Source organism: Rattus norvegicus, chromosome 1, assembly GCF_021556685.1.
Source record: "Rattus norvegicus strain SHRSP/BbbUtx chromosome 1, alternate assembly SHRSP_T2T, whole genome shotgun sequence".
Classification (NCBI taxonomy): Eukaryota; Metazoa; Chordata; class Mammalia; order Rodentia; family Muridae; genus Rattus; species Rattus norvegicus.
In genome coordinates this window covers 193,504,651-193,522,089 of record NC_141534.1, presented here as the reverse complement: position 1 = coordinate 193,522,089, position 17,439 = coordinate 193,504,651, and the positions used below count along the sequence as shown (strand labels likewise).

Sequence of the window (17,439 nt, the reverse complement as noted above, 5' to 3'; positions counted from 1 at the left end):
AACATTTAATTGGGGCTGGCTTACAGTTCAGAGGTCTAGTCCATTGTCGTCATGGCGGGTAGCATGGTGGCACACAGGCAGACATGGTGCTGGAGACGGAGCTGAGAGTTCTATATCTGGGCCCTCAGGCAGCAGGAAGGGTCAGTGAGCCACAAGGCCTGGCTTGAGCTTCTGAAACTTCAAAGTCCAACCCCAGTGACACACCTCTTCCAACAAGGCCACACTTCCTAATAGTGCTACTCCCTGTGGGCCTTTGGGCGCCAATTTTATTCAAACCACTATAGTGCTTAAAGTTGGAGAGCCCAGCCCATTGTGAGTGGTGCTATCCCTGAGCTGATGGTCCTGGGTTCTATAAGCAGGCTGAGAAAGCCGTGGGGAGAAAGGCAATAGGCAGCATGCTCCATGACTTCTGCATCAGCTCCTGCCTCCAGGTTCCTGCCCTGACAGCTTTTGATGCTGATGACCTAAGATATAGAAGGGCAAATTTGATAAGCCCCTTCCTCCCCATGTTGTTTTGGTCATGGGGTTTATCATAGCAATATTAGTCCTAACTAGGATATATAGCTAGGAGATTGCATCCTAGTTAGGGTCTCACTATGAAGTTCGGGCTGTCTTCAGATTCACGCTGCTCCTACCTCAGGCTCCTGCTGATTATAGGCATCTGTCACTATACCTTGATCACATGATTTCTGACATTAGCTTTCTTTTCTGTATAGGAACAAGGTCATGAAGACAACCCAAGATCTAATCAGTATGGTGCTGGTCTGGTCTGAGTTTGAACATCCCACTTATCTCCCTACAGCTTTTGGGAAAATGTATCATTAAAGAGAGTTTAAAACAATTTGCTGAAAAGTCTAACAGAAAGTTCAGTTTTCTTTCTTGAGGGGAGGTGTCATTGGACTTGAGTCCAGGCTTGTTGCTCTGCCCCCAGACCAGCCCTTTCTTCTTATCGCTCCCTTCCAGAATGTTCTTGCTTGTCACCACATCTCTCTTTATATTGCTGATCATAATCTGAGCAGCACCGTTTTGCTGTTTGACCCAGGCTTGTGGCTGAGCATCTCAGAGCCTTTCTGTCTTCATCTGTAAAGGGAGCTGAGGGTCCTGCCCCCCGTGCAAAGCACAGGGGTGAAAACAATCCTGCCTGAGCCACCACCGTGGCATCTCCCCACCTGTGTGTGGCCTGGTGCATCTTGGGCAGGAGTGACACACATTAGAGTAGAGAGAAGTTTTTGGAAGGCCTTTTAAGACCCAATGTGTTCAGGCTTTGCCTCCCTTAACCCCTCTGCCAGCACTGTGTTCCAGGCCTTGTCATTCCGTGTGGCTGCCAGGAAGCTCGGGAGTTTCAGGGGACATTGTCTGAGAACTATGGTGGCTCCAGACAGACAAGAGTGATTGAGGCAGGAAGGGTGTGGAGAGGAGCCTGGATAGGCCAGTGCAAGCCTCCCTGGGCCCACTTTTTTTTTTATGAGATAATATCAAGTGTGTGTCTGTGTGTGTGTCTGTGTGTGTGTGCGCGCGCGAGCTGCTGCTTCACGTGATCAGCATACAGAATGGACAAAGGACAACAGGAGGCACAGCCTGGGCAGGGTGGAGGTTAGAAGGAGATGCAGGACAGAAGGTGGAGCTCAGGCCTCTGACTTGGCCAGGTTCCCACCCCAGCTCTTGGCACACAACAGGGCTGCTTGGAATCATGGCTAAGGAAGCTGCCTTGTGGGTGGGGTTGGGAGCAGTGCTACTTCTGAGATTCTTGGAGGGGGGCAGGCAAACTGGGAAGCTGTGTCCTCTTGTTCTGAAACCCTTCTTTTCTTTCCCAAGGTGAGAAATGTCGCAGCTTCATTGACCTGGCCCCAGCTTCAGAGAAAGGTAAGTAGTTAGCTCTGCCCTCCCTGGGGACCTGCGTTGGCCTGGTGGCTTGTCAGAGCCTGGGGTTTCTTTCTTGCAGCCATGTGCTTCCTGTTACACAGCATTGTCTGTCTCTGGGGGCAGAGTATGAAGTGAGGAGGCCAGTGGAGTTGGGGTGCCTTGGCTGGGTTACGATCCTACCCCACAGACCTGCCATTTCCTTGGAAAGTTCCAGCAAGCCACCCTGGGGAGACTGAGGGACAAGGGACAAGAAAGTCAGTGCCCTTCAGCAGGCAGGAAGGAGTCAATTCCTTCAGCTGAGTGAGTGCCCACTGCGGGGATGGACTGTTTCCTCTGCTTCTTCAGGTTCCCTGGAGACATTTCCTATTTGTGCATAAGTCTGATCCCGAGACACTTGGTTGAGCCACCAGGATCTGTCGGTCTTCAACCAGAGATTACAAGCAATCACTGTGCAATCCAGCATTTCTTACAGACGGGGATGGTGGCTACTGGGGGCTTGGTTACTAATTGTTGGTGTCCAGCTTCGTCACCAGGACCTCCATTGACCTCCTGATGAGGGGTCTATCCCTTGCCATTGACGATGGAGAAACATTCCAGAGGATTACATCACCAAAATTTCAGAGCAAAGGGCAGGCAGAGTCAGACTTTTAAGGCAGGACCTTGAATCCAGTGTGGGTTTGCCTGAGCAGGACTCTAGGTGAATGCTTGCTTCCTTGGCATGGTGGGTGAGTTCTGCAAATGCATTCAGTGTGAGGATGTAGGCACCAGGGTACCCCTGTGTACTTGTGGCCGTGTTCCAGGGCACCTGCAATGGTATGTCCATGTGGTGCCCCCTGGAAATATCACATGTCTGTGTACAGTGTACATTGTGTACTGTGTACAATGGCTGTGCTCTTCCAGAGGGCTCAAGCCTCCCTTGCTTTCTTTATGGGGACTGAGAGCCCCCAAGGGTGAACATCATCTATTTTACTGGTGGTGCAGTTTGACTTTTAGGACTTGGTGGCCGCACAGAGGACCGTCTGATGGCATATATCAAATGTTTACGAGGACGCTGTGTGTCAGGCTTTGTTACCTAGTGATAGAAGGCTTTTCTGTCCCTACTGCCTCTCAAAGTCTCTGGCTTTAACTCTGTGTGACCCTGTTGGTTTGTGACAGCTGCATGGCTCTCCCAGCTGCCCCCTGAGGTCCCAGGTGCTTTTAGGTCAAATTCACTAATCCCCATCTTCCTTCGGTGCTTGACTCTTCACTTCAAACAGGAGCCCAACGCAAAGAGAAGAGTAATCATTCGACCCCTGACCCCTGGGAGGTCTGCATTGAGCATTTCTGCCTCTTTGTGTTCATATCCGAGCTGGCTACACCAGCTTCCTCCTTCCTTGGGTCCTTCTGGTCTGCTAATGTACAACCCTTTCCTACATTACACACACACACACACACACACACACACACACACACACACACACACGCATATGCACACACACATGCACACTCTCACACACATACACACACACACACACACACACACACACGCACACAGGCCTCACTCACTGGACTGTTCTCTGGGCTCGGTTCTTCACACACAGAGTCAAATGACCCTCCTCACAGGTGAAGAGACAGGCACAGTATAGTCACATAGTTAGGAGGTGGGATTAGAACCCAGCTCTTTCCTTGTTTCGTTTCTTTTACAAAAATGCTTACCTCTGCATACTGTGTGTGTTTGCATGCAGGTCTGGAGGTCAGAGGGTAATCTGTGGGAGTTAATCCACCGTGTGTGTCATGGGGTGAACTCACGTCATTGGGATTGGTGGCAACCCCATGAGTCATCTTGCTAGCCTGTTTGTTTCTTGAGACAGAGTCTCATGTAGGCCAGGCTGGCTTTAAACTCCACATCCTTGTGTCTCTATTGAACCTGGTTCTCAGATGGCTGGCTCCTCTGCTGACAAGGGACATCTAAGGGGTGTGGGGCTCCTGGGGCCCCTGCTCCATGGCATCTGAGTGGCCAGCACTTCCCTCCTTGCCTTCAGCTCTGCTCTAGACATTTTCAGGTTTCTGTGACAAATTATCAGCTACTGAGCCTCTTGGCCTTGAGCCTCATGATCTTACTGCTTAATTATGGTGGGGTGACCCGAGGCCTCAAACATGGGCGGGAACTCACCAGTGAACCATATCCTAGAGTCAGAATGGTTTAAAAGTTTTTATTTATTTATTTATTTACTTATTTATTTATTTATTTACTTATTTATTTTTATTTTTTAAAGAATTATTTATTATTATGTATAAGTGCACTGTAGCTGTCTTCAGACACACCAGAAGAGGGCATCAGATCTCATTACAGATGGTTGTGGGCCACCATGTGGTTGCTGGGAATTGAACTCAGGACCTCTGGAAGAGCAGTCAGTGCTCTTAACCACTGAGCTATATTTCCAGTTCAAAGTTTTTATTTATTTATTTTATGTATATGGGTGATTTGCTTGTATGTATGTCTGTACAACTTATGTGACCTTGGTGCCTGAGGAGGCCAGAAGAGGGCATGGGACCCCCTGGGACTGGAAAACTATGAGTCTCCATGTGGGTTCTGGGAACCAAACTGGAGTCATCTGGAAGAGCAGTCAGTGCTCTTAACTGTTGAGATCTCTCTCTCTCTCTCTCTCTCTCTCTCTCTCTCTCTCTTTCACTCACACACACACACACACACAGAGTCACACACACTCTGTCTCTCACACACAAACATTCTCTCACACACATGTGCACATGTGCACACACACACACGTGTGTGTGGGTGAGAGAGAGAAGAGAATGTGTGTGTGTGAGTGTGTGTGAGAGAGAGAAAGAATGTGTGTGGGAGTGTCTGTGTGTGTGAGAGAGAATGTGTGTGTGTGTGTGTGAGAGAGAGAGAGAATGTATGTATGTATGTGTGTGTGTGTGTGTGAGAGAGAGAGAGGGAGAATGTGTGTGTATGAGAGAGACAGAAAGAGTGTGTGTGAGTGTGTGTGAGTCATGTGTGAATGTGTGACTGGGTGTGAGTGTGTGTGTGAGAGTGTGTTTGTGTGTTGTGAGTTTGTGTGTGTGTGTGAGAGAAAGAGAATGTGTGTGAGTATGTGGGTATTTGTGAAAGAAAGAGAATGTGTGTGTGTGTGTGTGTGTGAGAGAGAGAGAATGTATGTATGTGTGAGTGTGTGTGAGAGAGAGGGAGAATGTGTGTGTATGAGAGAGACAGAAAGAGTGTGTGTGTGAGAGAGAATGTGTGTGTGTGAGAGAGAGAGAGAGGGAGAGAGAGAGAGAGAGAGAGAGAGAATGTGTGTGTGTGTGAGAGAGAGAGAATGTATGTATGTGTGTGTGTGAGAGAGAGGGAGAATGTGTGTGTATGAGAGAGACAGAAAGAGTGTGTGTGAGAGAGAGAATGTGTGTGTGTGTGTGTGTGAGAGAGAGAGAGAGAGAGAGAGAGAGAGGGAGAATGTGTGTGTGTGTGTGTGTGTGAGAGAGAGAGAGAGAGAGAGGGAGAATGTGTGTGTGTGAGAGAGACAGAGTGTGTGTGAATGTATGTGAGTGTGTGTGAGTACATGTGTGAGTGCATGTGTGAATGTGTAAGTGTGTGTGAGAGTGTGTTTGTGTGTTGTGAGTTTGCGTGTGTGTGTGTGTGTGTGTGTGTGTGTGTGTGTGTGTGTTATATACTGTATCATCTTGTTACAGCCCAGGCTAACCTCAAACTCTTCATCCTCCTGTCTCAGACTCCTGTGTGCTGGGCTTACACCTAACTTAGAATGATTTTTTTCTTTTTGAAACATGAATCACATGACAGGATCCCCTTGCTTAACCTTCCTGTGGGCCACATCTTACTTGGTTAAACTGAGTGTTGTTGCTATGGCCTCATAGGCTTTGTGTGACCTGGCCCTCTACCCAGGATGCCATCTCCTGTCACCTCCCCTTCCTTACCACACTCCAGCTCCAGAATACTTGCTGTGCCCTGGGCCAGCCAAGTCGATGTGTGCCCCAGGGCCTTTGCACGTACTGCTCCTTGGACCACCGTTCTACCAGGACTCTCACAATGATACACACTTGGGAAAGTTTTAGTAACACTTGAGTGCATATTCTAGAGACAGAGGACTCTACAAGCTCCCCACTTTGATGGTCACTAGTACTGTGTTGCTTTATCAGTGTTTGCAAAGATATGCACATGCATACGTATCGATGTAGCTGTTCATACATCTTACATATATGGAATCATAAATTCCTTTTCTTATCAGTACCCTTGACTCCCTCCTCTTTCTCCTTCTGTGCTATTGGTGAACGAAGATCCAGTCCATGGCTCAAACACAGTTTCTACCCCTGAGTCGCATCCAAATTCTGTCTTCCTTTTGTGAATGTCTATAGAATATTCTGTCACATGGAGACTTCATTTAAGCCTCAGAATGCTCGGTCTGAGTTGCCTTTGCACTTGGAGTGTCCTGTATCATAGCGAACCCTTGGGGAGCTGCACACCTCTTGCCCTCTGAGGCTAACACATTCCCTCTAATCTTTTAGTGACTGACCGACTGTGAGTCAACAGTGCTACCTGCATGCTGGCATGTGACCTGCTCTTTGACAGAGGTCTGTGTGGCAGGCCTCATCATGGAGGGAGCTGACTGAAGTTGCCTGAGCTGACCCCCAGCACTTTCTACCCGTTACATGTTACCAACTCCATTCTGAAAATAGACGGAATTCCCTTACTTCTGCCTCTCCCTTCGCTCTCCAGTTTCCCTCTGTTTTAGCACCTCAGTTACTATTCACAGGGACAAAAGTGTCTTACCAGTCACCCTGAGCAGCTAAATAATCCTGAAAGTCAGTGTAGCAGTCACCAATATCTATAGCAATGCTGGGTAACAAGCTGATCTGGCACTCGGTTGCTCGTGTGTGTGGGGCAGGGGTTGAGATTCTGTGATATAAGTTGACTTGATTCCAAGGATGCAGACTGGTCTTAAGCCTGCTGTTCATGGACGCATTCAGGGGCCAGGTCGAGGATCCTCTGACAGAAATGCCAGAAACACAGAGTAGGAGAGGCTCACTACATGGGCATGCATGAGGCCTCTGCTTGTGTCAGGCCCAATGACTTCTCATTGGTTAAAGGGAGATTCAGGGCCAGGTCCAACATTAGTGGGGCAAAATGTGTGCCGCCCACACGGAGGCTGGAATACAGCAGGTTGCCAACAGAACCCCCCACTTGGGTGTGGCCACAGATACAAGATGGCGTGGCTGATGGTGCCAACATGACTTTGACCAGGTTGTGAGTGTGTGAGACTTGTTCATTTGTTTGCTAACTTGTCCCCTGAGGTGACCTGACATTTGGTGTGTTGTGTGTGGGGTAACTGTCCACTCACTCACAACACACCAGTGGGGTCCCCTGCGTGTCTGTTACATTCACACAACCTTTCTGACAGATACGTCTTGAGCACTCCCTTACACAGGGCAGCCTGGGCAAGCACGGGAGGAACAGGGAGCTCGAATACTGTTCCTGGGGAAGGAGCTAAGCAAATAGTTACTGACGTGGCTGGCAGCGGGCTCTGAAGTAAGAAAGAAAAATCCACTCTGCTGTAAAACATCGGGAGAATCTCTTTCCTGAGAACCAGAAAAGGCCATGTGATACCTCAGATCCACAGCAGTCATGAAGTTGGAGTTAACAGGGATGGACGCCAAGCTGTTGGCCAAGGTGTGGCATGGGGGCATTTTCAGTTCTGCCCCCTCCCCACTAACATTCTACAGAGCCCCTTGTTCTCCAGCCACTTCCTCCCTCCGTCCCTCCCTCCCTCCGTCCCTTTTTCCCTTCCCTTCCCCTCCCTTCCCTTCCCTTCCCCTCCCCTCCCCTCCCCTTCCCTTCCCCTCCCCTCCCCTCCCCTCCCCTCCCTTCCCTTCCCTTCCCCTCCCCTCCCTTCCCTTCCCCTCCCCTCCCCTCCCCTCCCTTCCCTTTCCTTCCCCTCCCTCCCTCCCTTCCTTCTTTTCTTTCTTTTTCCCCCAAGATGGTACCCTGACTGTCCTGGAACTCACACTGTAGCCCAGTCTGCCTGCCTCTGCACCCTGAATGGCGGGATTAAAAGTGAGCGCTATTTTTTTAGGGCTGCTGTTGTGGAATCTTCTTGAACATTATCTTGGAATTCGTTCCCTCCTTCTTGTTGGTTCTCAGTTTCTTGGACCACAAGGCCATTGTCTTTCTGCTGACTTCCTCTCTGGGAAAACATCTTGAGGAACTTCCCAAAATGGGGGGCAGGACTGCCGGAGGCCATTTCTCTGTCAAGCTAAGCTAATCGGGCTGAGTGGTCCATTGTCTGAGCCCTGTTCCTGGGCTCTTGTTTTTCCTGTATGGGCATGAGGTCTCCTCTCTTTTGGAAGCGGCCTTTGAAAAATCCCCTGCTGTACTCTTTACTCTTCCTGTTTGTTCCAAGATCCTTGACTTTAGTTTTTACCTCTGTACTCTTTTTATCCTGTATGTTTTTCTTAAATATATGTTTTTTGTTTGTTTGTTTGTTTGTTTGCTTTTGGAGGCAAGGATTCTCTGTGTAGCCTTGGCTGTCCTGGAACTCACTCCGTAGTTCAGGCTGGCCTCAAACTCACAGAGACCTGCCTGCCTTTGTGTCCCCAGTGCTGGGATTAAAGGTGCCTGCCACCATTGCCCAGCAAATAGATAAAGTTTAAAACTCTTTGTTTATTTGTTATTTTTAAAACAGAGTCTCACTAAGCGGCCCTGGCTGGCCTTGAACTTATGATTTGCAGTCTCTAGACTACTGGGATGACAGGTATGTCCCTTATTTAAGAGCAAGGAATGGACCAAGAGCGGTGGCTTCCTGGGCCCTGTTACTTCTGTGTCTAGCGTCTGCCTCTAGCTGCTGTTGGCCACCTCCCTGCGGACTCCTCAGATCTGCACACACAGCTGATCCTCCACAGGAACGGCTACCCTGTTCACTCCCCAGGCCTGAGAGTTAGCCTTCTGCAACTTCTCCTTTTCCAGGTCCAAGTGTATGACAAGTGCCACACCTCTTGTCTCTAGAGGACCTTGAACCTCACCCTCTCCTCATTTCAGAGTGTCTTCTCAGCTAACTGCCTGTATTCCAGGCTGCACAGCTTAAAACCCACTCTGCAGTCACAGAATCTTCTAGAAGAGGCAATCAGCGTGAACATCTGACAACTGCTTGCAGCAGCAACATGGGTTGTGAGGCAGGAGCCTGACACACAAGAGTGCCCAGGGGAGAGCCCTGGAAACCTGGCTCCCTAACTTCCATCCCAACAGCTGCAGCCCGCTTCTCTACTAACATCCCTTTCCCTACCTCTCCAGCATTTTCTCATGCCTTACAAACTTCTAGTCATACTTCAAACCCTTCACAGACATGACCCATTTTAAAGAGCTATCCCTGAACCTCCCCAGGATGCCTGTCTATAGTGATGTGTCCTGTCAGCATCAATCACATTGCATTGGAACCATGTCCTCCACTGGGCTGACACTCCCTGAGAACAGGCAATGTGTTGTCCTCTACTGCTCTAGAGTGCAAATTGTATGGGCACGACAGGAATTTAGTAAAGGTTTGTTGAAGCAGAAAGGGAAAGGGCAAAGGGGCCTGAGGCAGAGATGCTAGGAGATGCCTTTAGTTCAGGGCCTCCATCTGACCTCTGCAGCTCGAGTCTGCTCCAGCCTGTGCAGCCGAGCGACTGAAACCATCTCCACCTTGGTTTGCTGCAGCCAGAGAGCCAGGATTTTTGAAGGGCACCAGGTAGAAATCTGTGGGAAACAATGCCACAAGCAGCTGGTTTCACATCTCGGGGCCTTGAAACAGCTCTGAGCTGATCCAGGCTTTGACTGAGTCGGGTTCTCAGCCACGCTCCTCCTGTTTCTCCGTCTCTCAACTGCTCTGCCCCGAATCGTACAGCATGCAATTCTTCTGCTCACTTAATTTAGTGCAGGTTATCGATTGTGTTGTAGAAGTAGGGGTGTGTGGAGGTGAGAACATTCTTGGGAGAGGGTGGAAACGACTCCATAGGGGTCCAAACTGCTGTTGGCATGGCGTCACTGCTACCCAGCAGTCCTCAGCACCGCCACCTGGGCTCTATACTAAGTTTCAGACCAGGATCCTTAGTAACACCCTGTCTCAAAACAACACACAGCAAAGCCAGCTAACCTGGTGCCAGTCTACCCGTTAAGGTAGGCACATCATCGCCTTGTTCAGGAGCAGGCTGTCCCATGCTGTGTCACCTAACCCGGTCCTGCAATTGCCCCTCTGCGTGTGGCAGGAGCTAAGCATTGGGGAGAATTCCCAGCCCTGTTTAGAACAGCCCACCCTCTAGAGCAGCAGTTCCAAACCTGTGGGTCATGATGTCTTTGCCGGTGTGTGTATGTGTGTCAAACAACCCTTTGACATGTGTCACCTAAGGCCATTTCTACACCAGATATTTTCATTACAATTCATAACAATAGCAAAATAATAGTCAGGAAGTAGCAACAAAAATAACTTTATGGATATGATCCATAACCACAACATGAGGGCCTGTATTAAAAGAAGGTTGCATTAGGAAGGTTGAGAACTATGGAGCTAGAGGGAACAAAGTATCAGAGCCACATTCTGTGGACAGAGACCTTAAGGAGGGTACGTGGGGGTGGCTGAGAAGCGGTTTCTTGTCTGACCTCAGGGCAGCAGGAAACAGCTCTGGGGGATGAATGGTCTGTGAACGTTGACTGTGTTGGCAGTGTGGGGACAGCAGTGTGGGGACAGCGGCAGGTTTGCAGGAGACAATGATGAAGAACTGAACAGTGGAAGGAAGAGAGAACACAGAGAGGCAGACATATTCCTTCAAGGTCACACAGCAGTGTAGGTCAGGGCCGTCTTGCCTCCTATTGCCGAGGACTTTGGATCAGTGTCCTGTGTGCTCTGCCACCCTTCCTTCCAGTTGCTGAACCTCAGGGCCGCCGCCCCCCCACCCCCACATCCCCCGGCTCTCTCCGATCTTGCCTTTCTTTCCTGGAGTTCAGCATCTCTAATTATGGACTCGTGTGAAGCCCCTCAGCCTGGGGAGGACGGCTCCCAGATCACAACATCTAATGATTACTTTAGCTGCTCCAATTCCAATTACACAGGATTACCTTTCCAGGTAATTAGGGATCTGGGTAGCTTTGCCTGCTCATTCTCTTGCACAGCGTTGTATTAACCCTGACCAGTGACCGGCTTTCATGTTCTATAATTGGAAATACTTTCTCTGTGCTGAGAAGCCTGTTGAGCATAAACAGCGGTGATTTAAATTTCTAAGTGGCTCTGTGGGCTCAGCACACTCTGCTGAGAAATCGCCGTGCGGCCCTGGGGTCCATGGACCTGGCACGGGATTGGGCAGTGCGCATCCTGCGCGTTTGTGTGAGGGGGCCAGGATCCATAGCTTTAGCTAAGAGGACTTTTGCCTGCGAGTCTACCCTGCTTGGGATGTGCCGACATTTGTAACCAGATCGTATCCTGTGTGTTAGCTCACTGACATTGTAACAAATACTTGACATAACCTACAGAGAGGCAGGGTTACTTCAGCTCTTAGCGTGGAAGGCTCCATTCCCTGATTCTTGGCTCTGCTGTTTTGAGCCTTTGTTGGGAACACTTCTGTCAGGGTTAAGTGACAGAACATACACAGAGGAAAGGCTGGACCATGCTCCCAAAGTCCTCGCCAGGTCACGCCTCCCATGACCCCACTTCCTCCCCAAATCTGCACCTGTCCCATCTCTTTTTTTTTTTTTCTTTTTTTTTCGGAGCTGGGGACCGAACCCAGGGCCTTGCGGTTGCTAGGCAAGCACTCTACCACTGAGCTAAATCCCCAACCCCACCTGTCCCATCTCTTATAGAAATTATGCTATATTTGTGTCCAACGTCTGTCATGTGCTTGGTACTATGTACTCTCCATAGTGGCCGTGCAGTACACAGGAAGTATGTTGCAGATAGCCTAGACTACCAGACACAATGCAAATGAGATGCAAATGCTATGTAAATGATATAGAAACAGGGGCTGCTCTGCCTTGTTAAGGCAATAATAGAAAAAGCCAATCTGTGTTCAGTATCACTTTCCTGTTTGTTTGCTTTTTTGAGGCAGGATCCCATTCTATTGCTCAGGCTAACCTCCAACTCAGTATCCTCCTGCCTCAGCCTCCTGAGTGGTCAGATGACAGGGGTACACCATAGTTCCTGGGACATTTCTTTCCAAGTGCTCCCATTACACAGCTGGACCTGGGAATAGACTTGTGAATATGGAGGGCGGACCATGGTCTCCTCTGTGCAATTTACTAGTGGGAACACACAAGTGGTAAATGGGCACTTCCTGCGTTTACGAAAAGCACACAGCTGAGGGACCCACCACCTGGTAAAGACACAGAATCAGAGCTAGCTCAAGGATGTGAGATCTGCAGTCACCAGCACCCCAAACAGAGGATCCTATGTGTGGTTCCCATGATATCCTCACTTGGGGACACTGCTTGCTGTCTCTCTTGGGGGTTGTTTTGGCCCCTTCCCCAGCAGTGGCTCTAGGATGCCAGTCTGTTTATCTCAGTATGCTCTTAAATGACGAAGGATAGAATCAAAAGCATATGGGGCTGAGAGGAGAGGTACAAGCACGAGGGTCTGAGCTTGGGCCCCAGAATCCAGACAGAAAACCCTTGCTGTGGGTAGCAGGAGCCTGCAAGCCCAGTGCTGGGAGGCAGAGACGGGGTCCCTGGTGCTCACTGGCCAGGCAAACTCCAGGATGTGGAAAGAGCCCCTATAAAAACAAAACAAAACAAAACAAAGGTGGATGAGGTCTGAACCCAAGGATATTCTTTGGCTACTACAAGCCCCAATGCACCTACACACCACATACATGCACACACACATCACACACCACACACACACACATGCCATACACCACACACACACCATATATACATACATACTACACATATACTACACACCACATACACCACACCCATATACCACACGAATACTACACACAACATACACCACACCCATATACCACATATATACTACACACACTCACACACACACACACACACATGCCACACACATACCACACATATACTATATACACATACCATACACACCACACACACCACACACCACTCACACACATACCACACATATACCACACACCACACACACACACACACACACACACACACACACATACTACATACCATACCCCCGCACACCAGCTTACTCCTGTTGTAGTAAATGCCAGGCCCACCTGACCCCTACAACTAACTTAGAAATGTTGAAGCTGTCTCTCTGCCAGGCTATGCTTGGGGAAGCTGAGGCTGAGAGAGGCAGAGACATCTTGTTTGATTGGCAGGGGCTGTGAAGTTCCTTTTGTCATCAGCATGTCTCCTCCAGGGGGAGCAACCGGTGTGAAGAGAACTCTGGGTAAACTGGGGCAGGGAGGTGAATTGGGCAAGGAGGCCCAAGAGAGTGTGTACCGGGAGGAACTGCTGGGGGGAGGAGTGGGAGTTCAGGGGCTCTGGTGACTTCCCCCAGCCCTCTGCCTCCTGTGTCTTACTTTGGTACCTCCTTGCTCTGCCTGCTGCTTCAAGAAAGGGACCAGCTCCCATTCCCAGCCTGCCAGGGTAGGAAGGGGCCAGGGTGGGATCTTAAATGTCCGCAAAGGCCACATGTCAAAGACTCATCTTTCAGCCTAGGGCACCTCTCAGAGACAGAAGAAACTTCAGGGATAGGGCCTAGTGAGGGCAAGTTAGGTTGTTGGGGATATGCCTCAGAAGGGGACATCAGGACCCTTCTCCCTCCTCTCTGCTTTCTGCCCACCAGGAAGGAAGCCGCTTTCCTGGGTGTACTTCTGCAATTCACAGGGGCAAAGCGAATAGCCAAGAGGCCATAGATGAAGCCAGCCACAGCCATTTCCTCCAGGTTACAACACTTCTTTTGGGCTCAGGAAGCCCAAGGAAACGTCTCAAAAGGACAGAGCTCTTAGGACCACTTCTGCACACAGGGACAACTAAAGGGTGGCATCTGTAGGGTGAAGCTTTTGTGAGTTGCCCAGCTCTGTAAGTGACCTCAGCAACCTCACTGGCTTGCCAGGCTGGATTTGGGTGGGTCATTTTCTTTAGTCTCTCATCAGAGGCTTATCTAGAGTGAACAGAGGTCCGTTCATGTCACCCCTGAAAACTCCCATGACACTGTAAGCCATGGCAAACCTTTCCCCATTTCAGTTGACTTTCTGGGAATTTGTCCCACGGAACAGAAAGCTGATGCAGCGATCTGGTCTCAGCTGCCGTTTTTTTTCCAGGTGAGGAGCTGAGATCATTGATGGCGTCACCTACTCTGTATAGTAAATCTGCCTTCAGCATACATCTCTAAGAAACAGGGTACCCCTTGCAGCACCCTCCCTCAGCCCTAGCACACAGTAGACACTTAATGCCAGTCCCCTGCAGGCATGCAATTCTACTGAAGCCTCATTGCAGCCCACAGAGGTGTTTTGGTTTCTCGTGTTTCCTGGATGGGGAAGTTGAGGCTTAGAGTGCTAGAACACCTGCTCTGGACCACACAGTGTCAGAGCTAGGGTTTAATCCTGCAGCATCTAAGGGCCATGTGGGAGAGCATGGGGTCTGGATTCACATTCTGACTGTGCCTCAGACACCAGACCCATCTCTTACGGCTCAATGCCCCTTCTGTAAGACGGGGGTTCTGAGACCCAAATGAGATGATTCATGCAAGAGTAGGTTGACAATATCTGGTTGGAAACTTCAATCTCTTCCCCAGCTCTTCAGTTCCCCCCTGGCCAGCTGCAAGCTAACTTTATGTCTGTTCAACTAATATTCAGCTACTCCACTGAGGGTGGCACAATTTCCATCCACCCCAGGCACTTCCACAGCCTTTCTTTCATCGTATCCCACAGCTTTCTGTCATGGTAACCTTTAGCTCTGGTGTATGTCAGAGTTGTAAGACAGACGACTCAGAGAGGTTGAGCAGGGAGCTCTATGACACACAGCACAATGACAGGTCCTATTTGGCTTCGTGCTGCCTTTGCTCTGTGGGAAATGCCTTCCCACCTACAATTCTGGCCCCTTGTTTGCTTCTTGGACTCTAGACATTCTTTGGGCTGCTTACTGTGTGTTCCCACAGCCTGGGAGGCCCCTGCCTTGAAGCAGACAGCTGCCAGGGTCCACGTGTTGGAGCAGCTGAGGGAATCCAAAGCACCCTCTGCTCCTGCTGCATCCCATCTGCTGCCTCCCACAGCCTTGTCATCGGCAACCATCTGCTGGGTTCCCCAGAGACATTGCCATGCTTGGATGTGGCATAGATGCCCAATAGGTTTTGTGGCCTTGTGGGATCAGGGAGGCACCCATGCCTGCAGGCTCTGGAACCTTGAACTCCTGACAGCCTCCAAGTGGGTGTCCTTGGAGGCCAGAGTCTACCTAGCCTGGTGCCCTAGGGCCAGCTGGATGGCAACAGATGCCAATAAGGCTCCTCTGGTTCCCCATCCTAGGCTGGGCTGGCCCGGCTTGCCTGCAGAGGCCGACGTAATGGGCTGGAGGCAGGGCTTCTCTGGGCTGCTTCTGCCCGGCAGCCTCTGGCCCTCGTCTCTCCCTGATTGTGGATTTGAGTGGAGGCTGTCCAATCCTCTCACTAGCTTCTGTTGTTTGTAGCGCTGAGGACAGAGGAGCCTTGAGCTTGCCAAGCTAACACTCTCATGTCTAGTCACATCCCCAGCCTGCTTTACGTCACTGTGATGATGGTTTTACTGCAATTTCCTTGTCCCCTTGGGGAATCGGCGCTTGGAAAGTGTCCACTCTAGTGATAGCTTCAGAGCCGTGTGCCCACTGCCACCCAGTGTAGCGAATCTTTGTCACTCAGCATCTGTCCGTCCTCAGTTGCCCTCCCACTCCCCAACTAGACAGTAGCCATTGTGGAGTTGTGGCCCTTGTGGCTGCTTTCACTTCTAAGGGGTTTTCAAGAGTTTCTCTCTCTCTCTCTCTCTCTCTCATGTGTGTTCTCAGTTTTTTAAATCTTTTTTTCTTTTGGAGACACAGGGCCATTGAACCTGGGTTTCCTGGATTCAGTAGACTAGCTGAGCTGCAAGGACCTCTGGTCCCCCTGGGGTCACTGGTGTGTGCTACTGAGCCAGGCTCTCTGAACCGGTGCTGGAGTCACTCAGGCCTTTCTAATGGTACTGCAGGCACTTTACCACTGATCTACCTCGCCAGCCCCCTCATTCATTTCTTTGATCACCAAATAATGAGCTTTTAAAATTGACACAATATTTGTACTTATTTACGGGGCACCAGACTTTGGCGTGTGGCTGTAACGTGTAATTATCAAATTGGGTAATTAGCATTCTCAGCTCCCCCAGCAGTTGCTTCTAGATGCTCTGAAATATATAGTAAACCTCCGTGGACTGCACCAACCCTCTGGCTCTCTCTTATGAAATCGGCTTTTAAAAAAATATATATTTTTGGTATGGATAGAATACATTTTGCTGAGCTATTATTTATTTGTTTAAACCTTTTCAGAATTGGAGAAAATAGCACAATTCAGAGGCGTGGGAAACATGTGCAGAGAGCTTGACAGGGCATCATAAATCACAACCTCCAGGCTGGGAAGGTCCCTGCCAGGCTCCCAGAGCCGCTTCCCCACTGCCTCCTGCACAGGGAGCTCTTGCTTAGCATTGCTGCAGCAGCTGGCAAGCCGAGGCAGCCCTTCCTCCTTTTGTAAATAAAGTTTTATTGGGATGCAGCTGTGCCTGTTCTTTCTATGTGGCCTGTGGCTACTTTTGTGCTATGATATCAGAGCTGAGCAGTGGTGACTGAGAATGGCCTGCGACATAAAGCATTCACTCTCAGGTTCTTCATAGAAAAAGTCCTCAAGTGTCCCCCATGGTGTGGCATAACTTATGTGTCTTTGTGTGTGTGCATTTGATGCATGTATGTGTGTGTGTGAATGTATGTGTGTATTTGTGTGTGTGGTGTATGTGTGTGTGATATATGCATATGTATGTGTTTGTGTGTATGTGATGTGTGTATATGTATGTTTTTGTGTGTCTTTATGTGTATGTGTGAGACCTGCATATATGTGTGTGATATATACATATGTATGCGTTTGTGTATGTCTTTATGTGTATGTATATTTGTGTGTGTATGCATGTATGTGTTCGTGTGTCAGTTCACATACATGAGGGTACACATGGAGGCTAGAGTTCAACACAGGTCTTTCTCAATTACGCCACTTCTTATTTTTTGGGATAGGGTCTTTCACTGAACCAAGAGCTTGCTGTTTGGGCTCGTCTAGCTGGGTATGCCCAGCCTCTTACACGGGTGCTGGAGATCTCTAACTCAGTCCTCATGGTTACACGGCAGGTACTTAATGACGTGAGTCCGGTCCTTAACCCTGCCCCCATGGTCAGCATAGTCCACACTTACCTGTAGAGGACCTCTTGGCTGTCAGGATGAGTGACACTGATCACAGATTTAGAAATATCAGCTTGCATCTCAATTTTATTTTACTTTGTGGTTAATACTGAGAACTGCAATTCCTGATCCGTTCAGTGATTCAATGTTTACTTGTCTGAGGACTCAGCACGCTGTCTTTCAGA

General features: G+C 49.5%; 1 protein-coding gene across 7 annotated transcripts in view; it reads left to right on the top strand.

The window, feature by feature from the left end:
- The window catches only part of Gsg1l (GSG1-like), a 207,533-nt gene that overhangs the window by 64,165 nt on the left and 125,929 nt on the right, over positions 1-17,439 (top strand). For 2 of the 7 annotated variants that reach the window (NM_001419662.1, XM_087582842.1), the window contains 1 exon segment: positions 1,816-1,863. In NM_001419662.1, coding sequence (NP_001406591.1) covers positions 1,816-1,863 — 48 coding nt within the window. 7 annotated transcript variants of the gene reach the window in all.